Source organism: Grammomys surdaster, unplaced genomic scaffold (genome assembly GCF_004785775.1).
Source record: "Grammomys surdaster isolate TR1022 unplaced genomic scaffold, NIH_TR_1.0 206, whole genome shotgun sequence".
Lineage (NCBI taxonomy): Eukaryota > Metazoa > Chordata > Mammalia > Rodentia > Muridae > Grammomys > Grammomys surdaster.
The window spans coordinates 7,235,627-7,250,241 of record NW_021604651.1 but is presented as its reverse complement, the minus strand read 5'-3'; the positions used below and the strand labels follow the sequence as shown (position 1 = coordinate 7,250,241).

At 43.8% G+C, this 14,615-nt stretch overlaps 1 protein-coding gene across 2 annotated transcripts in view; it reads left to right on the top strand.

Moving 5' to 3' along the window:
* Myzap (myocardial zonula adherens protein) overlaps window positions 1–14,615 on the top strand; it is an 87,248-nt gene that overhangs the window by 19,436 nt on the left and 53,197 nt on the right. For both annotated transcript variants that reach the window (XM_028771385.1, XM_028771386.1), the window contains exons 3-5: window positions 7,418–7,573; window positions 11,113–11,205; window positions 12,481–12,594. In XM_028771385.1, the coding sequence (XP_028627218.1) occupies window positions 7,418–7,573; window positions 11,113–11,205; window positions 12,481–12,594 (363 nt within the window). The remainder of the gene's footprint in view (window positions 1–7,417; window positions 7,574–11,112; window positions 11,206–12,480; window positions 12,595–14,615) is intronic.

The following is a 14,615-nucleotide window of genomic DNA, read 5'->3' as shown; positions in this document are numbered from 1 at the left end:
TAGATAGATGATAGATAGATAGATGATAGATAGATAGATAGATAGATAGATAGATAGATAGTGAATGTTCTCTTCAGCATCTGGCCTGTGAGGTGTTCTAGGGAGGCATGACCTGATCTATGAGGATAGAAGGTGAAAGATGGTGATACTATCTCTCCTGAGTCCATGTGCTGGTATTGTGATTCTGCTTCCATGTGACATCACTGGTTGGGCCCTGCTAACTCACTCTCATGGGCTTCACCCACCTAAATCCAACCTCTTTATCTCTTGTGTACCTGGCATATGCTCCCTCCTCAGAACCCCTGCTAAGGTTCTTTCTCATGCTTGCAGTGTCTTCTTAGCTGTCTGTCTCTATTTACCCAGACATCCTGCCCCTCCAGGCTCAATAAATGGTTCACTTCTCCTTTGAGACCTTTCCTGTCTGTTCTGTGCTTCCCTGACCATGCCTCCCTCAAGCTCCAGGTTCCCACCTGACTTTCTTGTTTTACCTGTAGCATTCTTAGCAAAGAAATGCCATAGGAATGGATACATGTTTCCGTAAATATTGGGATGTGAAAATGACATTGAGTTAGTATAGAAACATACAGAGCAATTAAATACTGTCATCTGTCATTTTCAAAGAACTCTGTAACTCTCTGAAGGTCTATATCCATATTTCTGCCCAAATCTGTAACCCTGTGTGTGAACACACACATACACACACACAGAGGGGGGGAGGGAGGAGAGAGAGGGAGAGCAGGAGAGGGAAGAGAGAAGGATGGGAGTGAGGCAGAGGGAAGAGAGAGAGAGAGAGAGAGAGAGAGAGAGAGAGAGAGAGAGAGAAGCAATACTAGCTATGACAGATCTATCATGTTGAACCAGAATGTAGCAGCGTAGTCTTGGATCTGGTTAGATCTGATTCTGTGATCTTCATCATGAGCAAAATCTTGTGCATATTAATAGACTAGCTAGAAAAGACGATGCTATGAGAAGCTACTAACACATACGAAGGACATTATATATCCTTAAGTGACCTTTAGTTACTCTGTTTTGAGACTTTGAGAAGCTAAGTGAGGGGTGTGTGTGTGTGTGTGTGTGTGTGTGTGTGTGTGTGTGTGTGTAGAGTCCAGGGCTTCTGGAGCCTGTAGTGTATCAAGGGAGGAAATCCTTGCCAGCAGATTTTATAGCCCCTTTCCTTTAAAAGCCTAGATGAGCAAGCCTGCTGGTTCTTGCCCTCAGAGAGCCTGTTTATACAACATCCTGGCTGTTGCCAGGTGAGTGGGTGTACTGCTGTGATTCCTGGCTGCAGCTGGGGCTGGGCTGCCTCTGTGACAGTGTGCAGGGGCTGTGTCTGCCTCTCAGCAAACAGGCCTGAGGTTCTGATCCTGGATCCTTCACTAATCTCTGCAAGGCTCCTATCCCAAGCCCTCTTGAAGGCACCCAGGTTCCTCTTCTAGAACACAAGAGTATTCTTCCCCTGCCCCAACTGTGCAATTCTCTGTTCACATTGATACACTTATATAGAATAATGTCAGAGCAGTGTCTCAAAGGAGGGAATATTATTCTTGAGGTTGACACCTGAGGTTGTCCTCTCAGGCCTCTACATGTGTGTGTGCGCACACACACACACATATACACACACACTGACCTACACCCACATGTGTACCTGCCAACATATGAACGCACATATGTACACACATGCCATCCTCCCCAAGTTTACTGAATCTCTGTCTATGCTGGGTATTGAGATGTAGGCAACTGTTAAAATACTAGGCATACTCCCTGCTTTGTGGAGTTTGTTATGTTGTCAGATCACATACTCTAATTGACGAGGTGAAAAAAAATCTAGTTCTCTATCACTAGCCTAACTAATCCAATGGCCAGTGAACTCCTCAAGCTGTTTTATAGAGTTTTGGACGGAGTTACTTTTTGTGGCTTCTCATCTTTTTCCAGCCCAGGGGAACCAGCTGCAGCCAGAGCCTAGGTAAGTTCTGAGCTGTGAGTATTCATGGCAAGTCATGGATCACATGTATGTCACTGTCAGCATCTGCTCTTAATCCTGACCCGTTTTATGTGGGGTTTATAAAATTTTGTGAGAACTTTATTTTCATGTCAACACTTACAGGGCTTTTGTTTTCATGGAGCTTTGTCTGGCATTGTCCATATTCATATTCATAATATTTTTGTAACATAACATTCATAATAGGTTCATAACATTAATAATAGGTCTGGCATATACATATTCTTTTTTAAAAGATTTGACTTAAATGTTTGTGAGTGTGTGTGTGTGTGTGTTCACATGGAGACAGGTGCTCTTGGGATCAAAAGAGGGCATCCAATTCTCTAGAGCTGAAGATACAGGTGGTGATGAGCTGCCCCATATGGGTGGGTGCTGAGAATGTAACTTGGGTCCTCTGTCAGAGTAGTGTGTGTTCTTAACCACTGTGCATATCTCCAGCCTCAAACACATATTAGATGTTTTGCTTTCTACATCTACTTTATACACACACAAACACATTCTCTTTGTGTCTCCATCGTCTTTCTCTCCCTCTCTCTGTGTGATGACGCCTGAGTAGAGGTCAGAGGACAAGTTGCAAGAGTCCATATTTCCTTCCACCATGTGGATTCCAGGAAAACTCAAGATTTCAGGGTAAGTAGCAAGTATCTTTCCCAGCCGAGCCATCTTGCCAGTCTCCATATATAATTTAAAACTTGATTTTTAAAAGATACAAAGCAGCATTCTAAAACTTCAAATAACCTTTTAACAGTGGAGAGTTTGACACTTACACCAAAGGGATGTGTGCTTCTAGCCTTTGATTCTGTTTCATCAGCCCTCCACCCGTGGTCAGGGCTCCCCTCCACCCGTGGTCAGGGCCCCCCCTCCACCCGTGGTCAGGGCCCCCCTCCACCCGTGGTCAGAGCCCCCCTCCATACATGGTCAGGGCTGCTTCATCTAAAGCCTACATCCTGTCCACTTCCTTCATCTGCATAAGGAAGCAAATATGTCATAAATACTTCAATATGCTTCTCTCAAAGATAAACACCACCTTTTAATTTACCACAATACTTTTTTGTCGAAAAGTAATACTCATTTTAGCGATATTTTAAGAGGAGGGAAAAAATGAACTATAAGCATTTGTGAACCTGTTAGCTCTTTATTTTTGTTCTGTGTTCTCTTGTTTTTTGACCTTGAGCATGTTGGTTTTTTTCTAAACATGATGGCCCCATCTGCTGCTCTGGGAATTTTTTGTATTTCATTTTGTGGTTGAAGCTCCTGTTTGTCCCTTGCTCTAAGGAACAAAGGGTGTTTCCTTCAGCTAGACTGTATTTGCTTGTTTAAGGTGATTCTCCAAAGCTTCTTCTAGCTTCTAAAGTTCCATTCAGTAAATATTTGCTGAGAATCACAACCTGTCCGTCACTACTGGCTGCTGAGAAAGAAGGCAGATGGGGCATGGACATCTTGGGACTGGTAGCTTCCAGGGGAGCAGACATCTTATCCTAAGGACACCCACAGTCACTCATGCATGGCTGTCATCATGGGGAGAATGGGCATGAGGAGGCCTAACAGTTCTAAAAAGTCAAGGAAGTCACTCTGGAGGAAGAGACATCTCAGTCTAGCAGTATGGCAGAGGGAAGAGTCTTGTGAATGGCATGAGGCAAAAGGAGTTGGTAGAAGAACAGAAGGAGGGTCATGAGGATGGATGGAGGTAGGGCAGGTACTGGAGAGGATCCCTATCTTTGGCCTGACTTTTCTCAATGGTTCTGGCACGTGGGGGCTGGGCTCCTGGCTTCCCTGGCTCCTAGAAACTCTGGGATGCCATGTAGCCATCTAAAGTACAACTCTGTTGACTCTTCACTGGCTTGGAGGCAGTGTGGTTGGTCAAGGTCACATTTGGAAGGACAGAGACAGGAGCCTGAATGCTCACCCGGATGAACCAACATTTGCACAGTAGAACTGTGGGGACTAAAGGAAGTGCTGTGTAATAAACCCAGGGCAGCACATGCTTTCCTCCATAGCTTTCTTGACACATGCTCTTCTGGCCTTTCCCTCTGTTGTCCAGCATCTTCCTCCAAGGAACTCCATGCTGCTATCTCGGAGTATCGTGCAGCTAGCCCTGTTGTGACCAGGCCCTTTTTCTGGAGATCCTTTATTTAGATGATATTTTAATCATTTTTACTTTTTGTTTCTGTTTGAAAATTGAAATAAAAGGGGCCTGGAGAGACGGCCTGGATAAGAACGTGTTCTGCTCTTGCAAGGGAGCCTGAGCTCGGTGCCCAGCATCTACAGGGTGGCTCAGGACTGCCTGCAGTTGTATCTCCAGAGGATCTGACACCCTCTTTCAGGTTCTGTGGACACCTGTGCTCACATGTACACACACCCCTACAGAGATACACACATGTACAGATAATTACAAATAAATCTTTAATACTTTATTAACTTTTTGAAACTCTTACACAATGTGTCATGCTTACCCCTCCCCCAACTTCTTCCCTACCCACCCCCACTTCACTCTCCACCCAACTGCACGCTGTTCTCCTTTATAAAAAACAATCCAGTCCAGTTTGTGCTATCCAAATATTCTTGGGTGTGGGGCCGCCCCCAGGCGTGTGGTGGACCTATCACACCCTTAAAGGAAACTGGCTCTCAGCAGTTGTCAAGTGCTATAGCTCTAGCCAGGGCAGGACTTCATGTCCACTCCCAAAATAAGTCTTAAAAAAAAGTTTACATAAAAATGATTCAGCAATAACAACAACAACAGGCCAGAGTACAAATGAACACAAAGGAAAAAATGGCATCCTGTTGCCTCTGAGGGGATTGTCACCAAAGGTTTGGATTGTATGATCTTAGTAAATTCTGCACACACTCTTAAAACAAAAACAGGAATGTAGAATGTATCCTTTTTCACTCAGTGTATCTTAGGTATCTTTCAACATACATAAATTCTTTTCTTTGTTGAGTTGGTGGTTCACTCTGTAGCCTAAACAGGCTTTGAACTCACTATACAGCCCCTATTAGTCTCAAACTCATGGGAACCCCCCTGCCTCAGACTCCTGAGTGCTGAGATTGCAGACCCGACTCTATCAGGGGTATTGGCCTCATCTCCCAGGTGGTGGGATCCTCTGTGTCAGGTCACTAGATCTCTGGGCTCTGCTGTGCTGTGTGTCTCATTAGAGCCTCGTGTCCTCAGCAGCTTGTTTTTCAGGAACTGGGCGGGGCCCAGGGCTAGAACAGCTTCTGTTTCCCGGTCTGTGGGGAGTTTCATTGGAGGTTTTCCTTTTCCTAATTAGCGTGTTTAGCAAATTGAGGGATATCTGAATGCCAGTGTGTTACACCACCAGGAACCATTTAGCAGCCCAGACCTTGAAACTGACAAATTTCAAAGGTAGCAGCAGTGCCCATGGGATCCGGGTGCCTGGGACATACGTACAGGCTGTTACGAGAAACAAAACACCAAGAGCCTCAGACCCTCATATCTTATCACTTCCTGAGTTTGTATAGCATAGTGGAAAACATTGCTTGTGTTCCCTCCTTTCTTTAAAAGTCCTCATGGTAAAAATAAAACAAAACAAAACAAACAAACAAACCACCTCTCAAATACTGCCCCTTTGCTCTCTGGCATCTACCTATTTCCCTGTTCTCTCCTCAGAGGTGAAAATTATTAATAATTTGTCATGAATCTTTCTGGTTTTTATTTGCTATTTTTATGAACTTTGAATGAATTCAGCACTCGTTATTTGGTGTCAACAGATAGTTTAAAATGCAAGCGACAGTTATGGATTTCTGAAGACCTGGGAAAAATCTACAAAAAGGTAACTGAAAATATTGGTACTGAGTCTGGTGTGGTGGGGCACACCTTTAATTCCAGCCCTCAGGAGGCAGAACTGGGCGGCTCTCTATGAATTTGAGGCCAGCCTGGTCTACATAGTAAGTTCCAGTTCAGCCAAGGCTATGTAGTGAGACCCTGTCTCAAAAACAAAATGAAACAATCAAACAAACAAAAACAGAAAAGTAAGAAAGAAGAGTAGAGAAAAATTGGTGGCCGAGGGGAGAGGCCCGAAGATAGTGGTCTGTGGTATAAACAAGGTACTGGGTGGTGAAGAAACCTCTTCTCTATGAAGTCTCAGGCTGCTTCCTTTCTGATTTTTCTTTAAAAGTTACTTATTTAAAAATTATTCTTTGTTACATTTTGTTTTTTTATTCTTTGTGTTCCTTTGTGTGTGTGTGTGTGTGTGTGTGTGTGTGTGTGTGTCTGTGTGTCTGTGTGTCTGTGTGTCTGTGTGTCTGTGTGCTCACTCATGGGTGAACCACAGTGCCCATGAAGAAAGAGGTCAGGAGACAACTTGTGGGAGTCAGTTCTCTCCCTTGATTATGTGGATGTCAGGGATCAAACGCAGGTCACTGGGCTTGCTGGCCAGTACTCTTTTACTGGCTGAGCCATTTCACTCTCTCCATTCTCTCTTCCTTTTTAAAAATTTTCTTTCTCATTGTCCTTCATGTTTGAGGAGGTCCCTACTCTGTCTCTCCACATCTCACAACCCACAGTATGAGGAGGTTTGCTCACCACCAGACAAGATTGGCCTAAATGTGAATGTGTGGTCACATACAAGCTTTCTGGACCCTTTGAACTTCCATTACCTCAGCTATGACATGGACAGGAAAACTGTGTTGCTGAATGGCTATAAACATTAGATGTCTGAAGGAATTTCCTTGGTGGTCAAAGAATACTTTTTTTTCCATGCTTCCTGAAGCCTTCATCCTACAAAGCCGTGTTAGAGTTGGACATATTACTTTTGAATTGTAGTTTACTGGTGATTCAAGCTTTAACTGCTGGAATTAAAAACCAGCTGAGTGGAGTGGGAAGATTCTTTGGGGCTGGAGTCACACCACCTCTGCGTGGCTTTTCAGAACTATTTCTCAGATGGACACAGCAGGTCATGTGGTGCCCCCTCCTCTTTTCCTCGGATCTAGGCTGCAGGGTAAGCCCTGCCCTCCTAGGTCAGTTTCCCTACCAGATGACAATCAGCTTCAACTTCCTGCAATTCAGGCCATGGTTAGTGAGGCAGCTAAAGTCATCAGAGGAACTGGTAGAAGACAGAAAACAGTGTCACCTCAGTACAAGGTCTCATGACATAATTCCTTTGGCATCTTTGTGAGAAATGGTTAGAAATGGTTGTCCCCTTGGGAAAATGGGGGTTTGAAGGTTCTTACTGATGGGGATGGTGGATCAAGACTTGTGAGGTGTGAGCAATAGTTGCTTTCTCCAGAGTGTAGGCAACCCCAGCCCATGCCAGGTACAGTATGACCAGCAGATGCCAGGCGGCTGCTCCTGGGGTACCCAGGGCCGGTCAGAACCTGCTTAATCATACATGAGTGGCCATTATTATTGATGTGTTAATGTGTCTTATATTCTTTTTCTCATGTCTTGCCTTCTCCCAGCCTCCAGAACTAAGCAATGGAGAGTCTACCAAGAAGCTCCCTCAGGGTGTTGTCTATGGCGTGGTGCGAAGATCAGATCCCAATCAGCAGAAGGAAATGGTCGTGTATGGCTGGTCCACCAATCAGCTGAAAGAAGAGATGAATTACATCAAAGATGTGAGCTACTCAAGGATATTTTGTTTTCTGTTCTTTGAAGCAGATAGAAGAGTGGAGTCAGAAGTGTGGGTAGGAATGTTAAGTAGGCATTTTGAAAGACTTATTTGGGATGAAAATGTTTCTCCATTTCTTTGTGTGATGCTAAAGGTACAGGTATAATTTTTCAACAAGTTTCTCTTGGGTAGTTGTTACAGGCAGAGGAATCATGAGACCCAGGGTTCCTACTGGGTGTGGTGTGGAGACTCTCGGGTGGTTTTGCGTAAGATACTAGACACACATAATGTATGTGTTTGGGCAACTGTTTAAATGTAGGTGTTGCTGGCTACTTGTAAGAGAACTGCCAACTCAGAGAGGAATGTCTTCCTTGGAGATGAACCTGGAGATAGGGAGTTCCAGGCAGGGCACAACTGGGCTCTGGGTCTGGTTTTCAGTCTTTCTTTTGGGGTTTTTCTTTCTTTGGCCTCAAGATTGGTTCTCTCCTACACATGTGACAATGTTTGGAGAAAGAAAATAGGACACCCACTTCTGGACAGTTTTTGAAGTTGCCCCTTATATTGCCATCCTGGCCAGGGATGGTCATACCCCATCCCACACCACTCAGACAGGGAACATAATAGAACCTGGTAGGTTCACACCAATGATTTGGGTTGAAATGAATGTTGGGAAGTCAACCACAGCAGACAAGGTTATGTCTAAGCCAATCAGTGCAACTTATTTGCATTTAGTGTATTTCCTCTTGTCTTTTACATTGAGAAGGCTTGGGAGTGTACGAAAAAGAAAGCAAGTGGCCACTCTTTCACCATTCATCCTGTTCTGTGGCCAACATTCTGGATCATTTTCTTCAAATACTTTGATGGTGATCTATCCATTTCTTTTTGTGCTACACTAACCTGACTGATGCTGCTGAGTTCAAACCCAACTAGTTAGATGAGAGAGAAATGAACTGTTCTGATACCCATGGGCCCCAAACGCTGATGCATGGCTCAGTGCTCAGGGAAGCAAGTGTCTGTACTGGCCTGGAGAAGTCCCCAGGCCTGTGAGCTCACTGCTTCTGCTTCTATGTCAGATCCAGGTTCCTTTTAATGTGGCCCTTTGTGCTCTGTAGGCCTCACTTTATTCATTGATAGGTGGGCTCTCATCCCTGAGGTCAAAGCCTCCAGCCTTGTGAGCTCATTTGGTTTGGAGAAGATGATGTACAAAGCCACATTTTCTTAGCTATTATTGTATTATTGTTGGTGTTTGTTGTTGTTAATAACAAATGCCTAGGCTGGGAGCAGACCATAGAGTGCCTGCTGCCCGAGCATGAGGACCTGAGAGTTCAGATCCCCAATATCCATGTAAAAACTGTGGTTGCTGCCATCTGTAACTCTGGCACTGGTAGAACAGACACAGGATGATCCCTGGAGCTCACTGGCCAGCCATCGTAGCGGAATAGATGAACTCCAAGTTTAGTGAGAGTCCCTACCTCAAAACATAAGGAGGACAATGATCAAGGAAGATACCTAATTTTCACACATGTGTACACAGATGTATGCATACCCATATATATATATATGTGTGTGTGTGTGTGTGTGTACCACCCACAAAGCAGGTCCATGCATCACACACACATACTCACATGCACATGTGCATATGAACAGATACACATACATGCTCATTATGTATTATAACCACTAACTATCTTTGAACACCCAGTTATATGATCACCTAAAGATGTATTTAATCATGCAAAATGTTATATCCCAGATTGCTAAACAATGCAGGCCTTTCTCAAGGAAATATTTAGACCTTCAGTTACATGCTCCATATAACATGAACTTTATTTAAGCATATAAGTTTAGAAGCAAACCTTGTAAGTAGAGCTCAGACTCCCAAATTGCCCAAGACAAACACAGCAGGTCCAGGCTAATCCTCAGCTATAAATGATATGCACTGAAATCACAGAACTGGTTCTGTTCCAAAATTCCAAACCTCCACTATGATCTGCAATACAAAGTTAATTCCTAGGTCCCACCTTTAATGGCTGTTTTCAGATACAGCCCAGCCCGCTCATTCCTCAGTGTGTTTATGAGTTTGCTGCCCTTGCTCCCTGATGGGAGACACCCTGGCCTTGTTGGTTTCCTACACTGTTCAGTGGACGCAATACCCAGCTCAAGGTTCCGCCCATTCACCTCTGCTGACAGATAGCACGTGAGCCAGCTAGGATAGTAAAGAGTCATTCACCCCCTAGAATGAAGGGTCATGCTCTGAGCCTCGTTGTCCCAATTATTTGTGGCCAACGTAGACTCTTAGAACTCATCTGCGTAGGGGCTGGAGAGATGGTTTAGGGGTTAAGGGTTCCTGCTGTAGAGGACCCAAATTTGATTCCCAGCACCTACCTATGCCAGACAGCTCACAAGTATCTGTAACTCCAGTTCTAGGAGATCCTACATCATCTTCTGGCTTCCACTGATACTTGTACTTACACATACACGCGTGCGCACACACAGAGACTTAAAATAAATCTTAAAAACAGAAACCACAAACAAAGAAACCTCAACTGGGGACTCCTCTCTTCTCCTAATCTCTACCAATATCCATTTTAAAATAAAATGTACCTCAGTATTAGAGTTCTTACCTGGCATGCATGAGGCCTTGAGTTCAAATCCCTAGTACAAGAAAGAGAAAACAAAACCTTGAAAGCAAAACGGGATGTTTCTTACACAAATATACCTTTAGTATCAAGTCTTCCAGCATGGCTCCTAAACATTGACACTCAAACCAGACTGGGTCCCTTCAGCCATTTGGAAGCCCGACAGCTTGGAGTCTGCCTGGAGGAAACTCCCTCAAGACTTCTTGAACTTTACCAAACATCTAAGGACACCAGAAGATGGGGAAACAGGGTTATGTATCAGCATCTCACTTAACACTCTTTTGATAGACACCCACAGTCCAGACTTGCACAGTGCTTGCATGAGTGAGGGTTTGAGGACCACTTTCCTCCTGGTTATACCCATTGTGTGTTCTGTGGGTAATTACTGAGAAACTGACATCTGAATTTATGGCCCCTTCAGGCCTCAAATTTTTCCACTCACATTCTAGACATTTAATTGCTTTTTGGCATTGGGGGCAGAGAGAGAATTAGAGGTTGCTGCTTGCTTTGGAGTGTTTTCATCCTCAAAGCCATGTGTTTACAGTCGATAAGTTAAAAACTTCCTGCTTGTGGAGACATATGATTGGGAAGGGTAAACTTTGTTCAAACAGGGCTTGAGGGTGACGGGTGAGTCTTAACAAAGTCAAGTGGGCGTCCTCCAGCTTATTGATTGGATAACGTAATATCTGTTAGCCCTTATCTTTACATATGATCACACAATTGTTTCCATAGTTTCCATTTTTCTAACTAGATGTTAAGAGTGATCTTGTCACTTAATTCATTACATGTCTTATTCTTAAGGTGGTGGGGTTTTTTTTTGTGAGTCTTTCTCTTATTACTAAAGTTTCTAGTATCTTTCACGAATGCATTATAACTTGATTTCTAACTAGCATCTTTGTGGCTGCAGGTGAGGGCCACACTGGAGAAAGTGAGGGAGCGGATGTACGGAGACTATGACCAGATGAGACAGAAGATCCAACAGCTCACCCAAGACCTGTCGGTGAGTTCATACCCAGCACTCCAGGACTGCTGGACTTTCTGCATACCCACCAGGGGTTCAGTAATGAATGGTGCTTTCTAATGTAGTTTAAAGCTTAGGCCTCTAGCTGGGACAGTCTCCCAGCTACTGTCTAAACTTAACCTTACTATTCTAGCACTATGACCAGCCACATACCTGGCTCTCTACCTCTCTGCTCTGACTGTCTGTTCCCTCCAGTCTTCTTAGAATCTCCCAGAGTCCCTTTCTGCCTGGAGGTTCCGCCCTTGTACTTCCTGTACCAGCTATTGGCTGTCAGCTCTTTATTACAACCAATCAGCAGCAAGACAACACCTGAACATCTCATAGATTGCCTAAGGCGTTGAGGGTTGTTACATGCTGGTGAGAGGTCATATAAAAATGACAGTACCAAAATCCTGCCAGCATTTAGCTCTCTGAATTCTACAGAATTAACAACTGAAAATACAGAGACACACCTTAATATAATGTAAGGAAGGCTACCCCAACTCTGAGGCCATGAGAGAATGGCAGAGCTTGGGGGCTGTGCTCAGTGGCCTGGAAATGTTTGAATAGCTCATGCTTTTTATGAATGGAGTTATACTTTAAAGGAACTGAGAGGACATCTTTTGAGTAACAGATTCAACTTGATTATTCCAAGGAAAACGTCTAACAATCTTTCTTACAGTTATATTACAACTCTTAACTACTGAGTTTTCTCTCCAGCCCCTACCCAGATGAATTCTAGTTAAAGGCCTACTCTAAAAAAATACTTTACTCTTTTATTTTCTTGCATAGTCCAGTGTGGCCTCAAAGTCACATGACCTTGAACTCTTCTTTCTCCTGTTTTTACCTCCCCAGTGAAGAGATTATAGGTGTGCACCACTGAGCCTGGCTTACCCAGTGCTGAGGAGCAAACCTTTGTGTATGCTTTGCATACATTCCCAGCCTTCAAATTCTATCCTTAAGAATTCATTGTACAGATAAGCTCCAGTGCATGCAAAATGACTCATGGATGAAATAATGTGTTTTTTAAAAATCATTTGTGATAGTTTTTTTAAAAAATGGAAATTGAAATACACACCAAGAAAAAAAGTATGTTTTCTCTCTCTTGGCAGTACTTCATTGACAATGTTAGTTCCCACCCCAGATGTTGGTTTGTAATCTAGTTTTACTGTAAATATTACTTAAGTAGATGTGGATGCTCTCAAAAGATTTCCTTTTCCCTGGAGCCTGTGGGGTGTGGATTGGTTTGGAGTGACTGTTTTTCTCTCTCTCTAGGTTTCCCATGCTCAGCAAGACTATCTAGACAGTCACATTCAAGCCCAGGCATCGGCCCTAGATAGCTTCAATGCCATGAACTTGGCATTGGCATCGGACTCTGTTGGCTTACAGGTATCCCTTTGCTCCTCCTGAGCTAGGAACCTTCTCTTACAGGGCAGCCAATCTTAACCAGGAGTGGGGTTGAGAAAAGTCACAGAATTCTCTGGTCAGTCATAGTTCTTTAAGCCCAGCCACAGTAAAGGCAGTTTGTGGAAGGTGGGTAGGAAGTTGGAGGAAATGTTTCCAGCTGAGCCTCTGTCAGGTGCTCATGTGCCTCTGTCAGATGCCCATGAGTCTCTGTCAAGTGCCCATGTCAATAGGGTTTTAGGCTCAGCTCCAGGATGGAGATGTCTCCTGTTCCCTAGATCCTTAGTGTGTCTATCTACACAACACATCAACTACCTTCTCCTTGCAGCTCTGGTGCTTCAGGAAGTCCCACTTAGTTACAGGAAAGACATATTTATCCAAAGAACGGATGTAACTTTCACAAAGAGGATCTCTCATAACAAGCACATTTTCTTGAGTTAGAAATGATTTTACATTGGAAAGAATCATGTGTTCCAGAGAATGAAGACATTTTTAGTAGACACACATTCTTAGTTGAGATATGCTACCAGAGATTAGCTCAGAGCTAACCATTAAAAGCCTTTCAATCTTTATGCCTCCAATGACATGGTCCTCTGACCAGCATGCAAGTTCATTTGAAGATGTTCAAAGCAAGCCTCTGGTCTCAGTTTTCAAATACACAAACAATCGTTACTGCCATCCTCCGAGTTTATTTGCCTTATCTTTTTATAGCCTCTTAAAAATTCAGCCCACTCATTTTTAATCCTTTCTGGTCCTATGTAAATAGTTTTGTGGATAAGCAAACAGATTGCCCTACTGGGCTCCACCACTTCCCATAGAACTTAGTATTCATGAGCCACAGCTAATGGAACTCCAGAGGCAACAAAGCTTGGTCAGCTTCCAGCAATGGGTGGGACAGGGCTGTGTTTGGGTTTGTTTGGGATGCCCATTTCGGGCTGGGCCATAGTCTTATGCTTTTCCTGGCTCCTTTTGTATATGCCAATTTCTCCCTGGCCTTGAGCCACATCCCTGGTTTATTCAGGAGCCCTTTGTTCCCATCCTCCTATTATGAAGGGGACTTGCCAAGGTTCTCTTTCCCTCCCTCTTAGAAACCATTTCACTCCCCATCCTACAGAGAGGGCTTTGCCCTACCAGAGTTTAGACCTGCTGGTGTCTGGACTATGTTTCTGGATTATCTTCCCAGAAAAACAGTGTATTTTTAGGCTAATTATTCTCATGTGCTATTTAGCTGACAATCTAAGCATTTATCCCCTCTCCCATAGGTCTCTTAGCAGTGTTAGCCCCAACCCAATGATCCTTAGTTCCTTAGTTCTGGGCTACAAAAAACCTAGAAGATTACACCATTAGCCATATTTGAAGGTCACTGGCTTCTTAGTTGTAAAGACCCCAGCCTCTGGCACCCATCCCGTCTACTTGTTGCTATTATTGGCAGACACCAGGCTCTTGGCTTTATTTCTTAGAAAAACAGAGCTATAGACAAGACTGTGGGTAAACTGAGACCAGCAGAGATCAAATGACCTGACATTAAGTCTGCTAGACACAGAGACAGGATTAGATGAATCTTGTCTCCTGGTCAAGGCTAAGTGTTTGCATATCCATTTTCTCCCAGAAAGACTTGAACATTAGGCTAGATGTCTCCTGAAGTTCCTGGAAGCTTCTGATGGCTTCAGTGTTTCCTTTGATACCTACTTCCCTCCACTAACAGTTTGTAAAGTGAGGTTTTAGGATTGTTAAGTATATTGTCCAGTGAGGAATAGGGAATTTTCAGAGGCCATCCATCCCTCAGAGAGGACAGAGGAGATAACACACTCCATCTGGTCTGAGTCTTACAATCTGATGTGGTAGATAATGCCCACATCCCAGTGTCCAGTGGTGAAAGTCTGGGAAATATGGGTATCATTTCTCTCTAATTAGGTAGAGATGGAAACAATAAACAACAGCATTATTAATTTAATTAGCTCTGCTCACCTGGGTGTCTAGGAGCAGCAGACAGTCAACAGCATCTT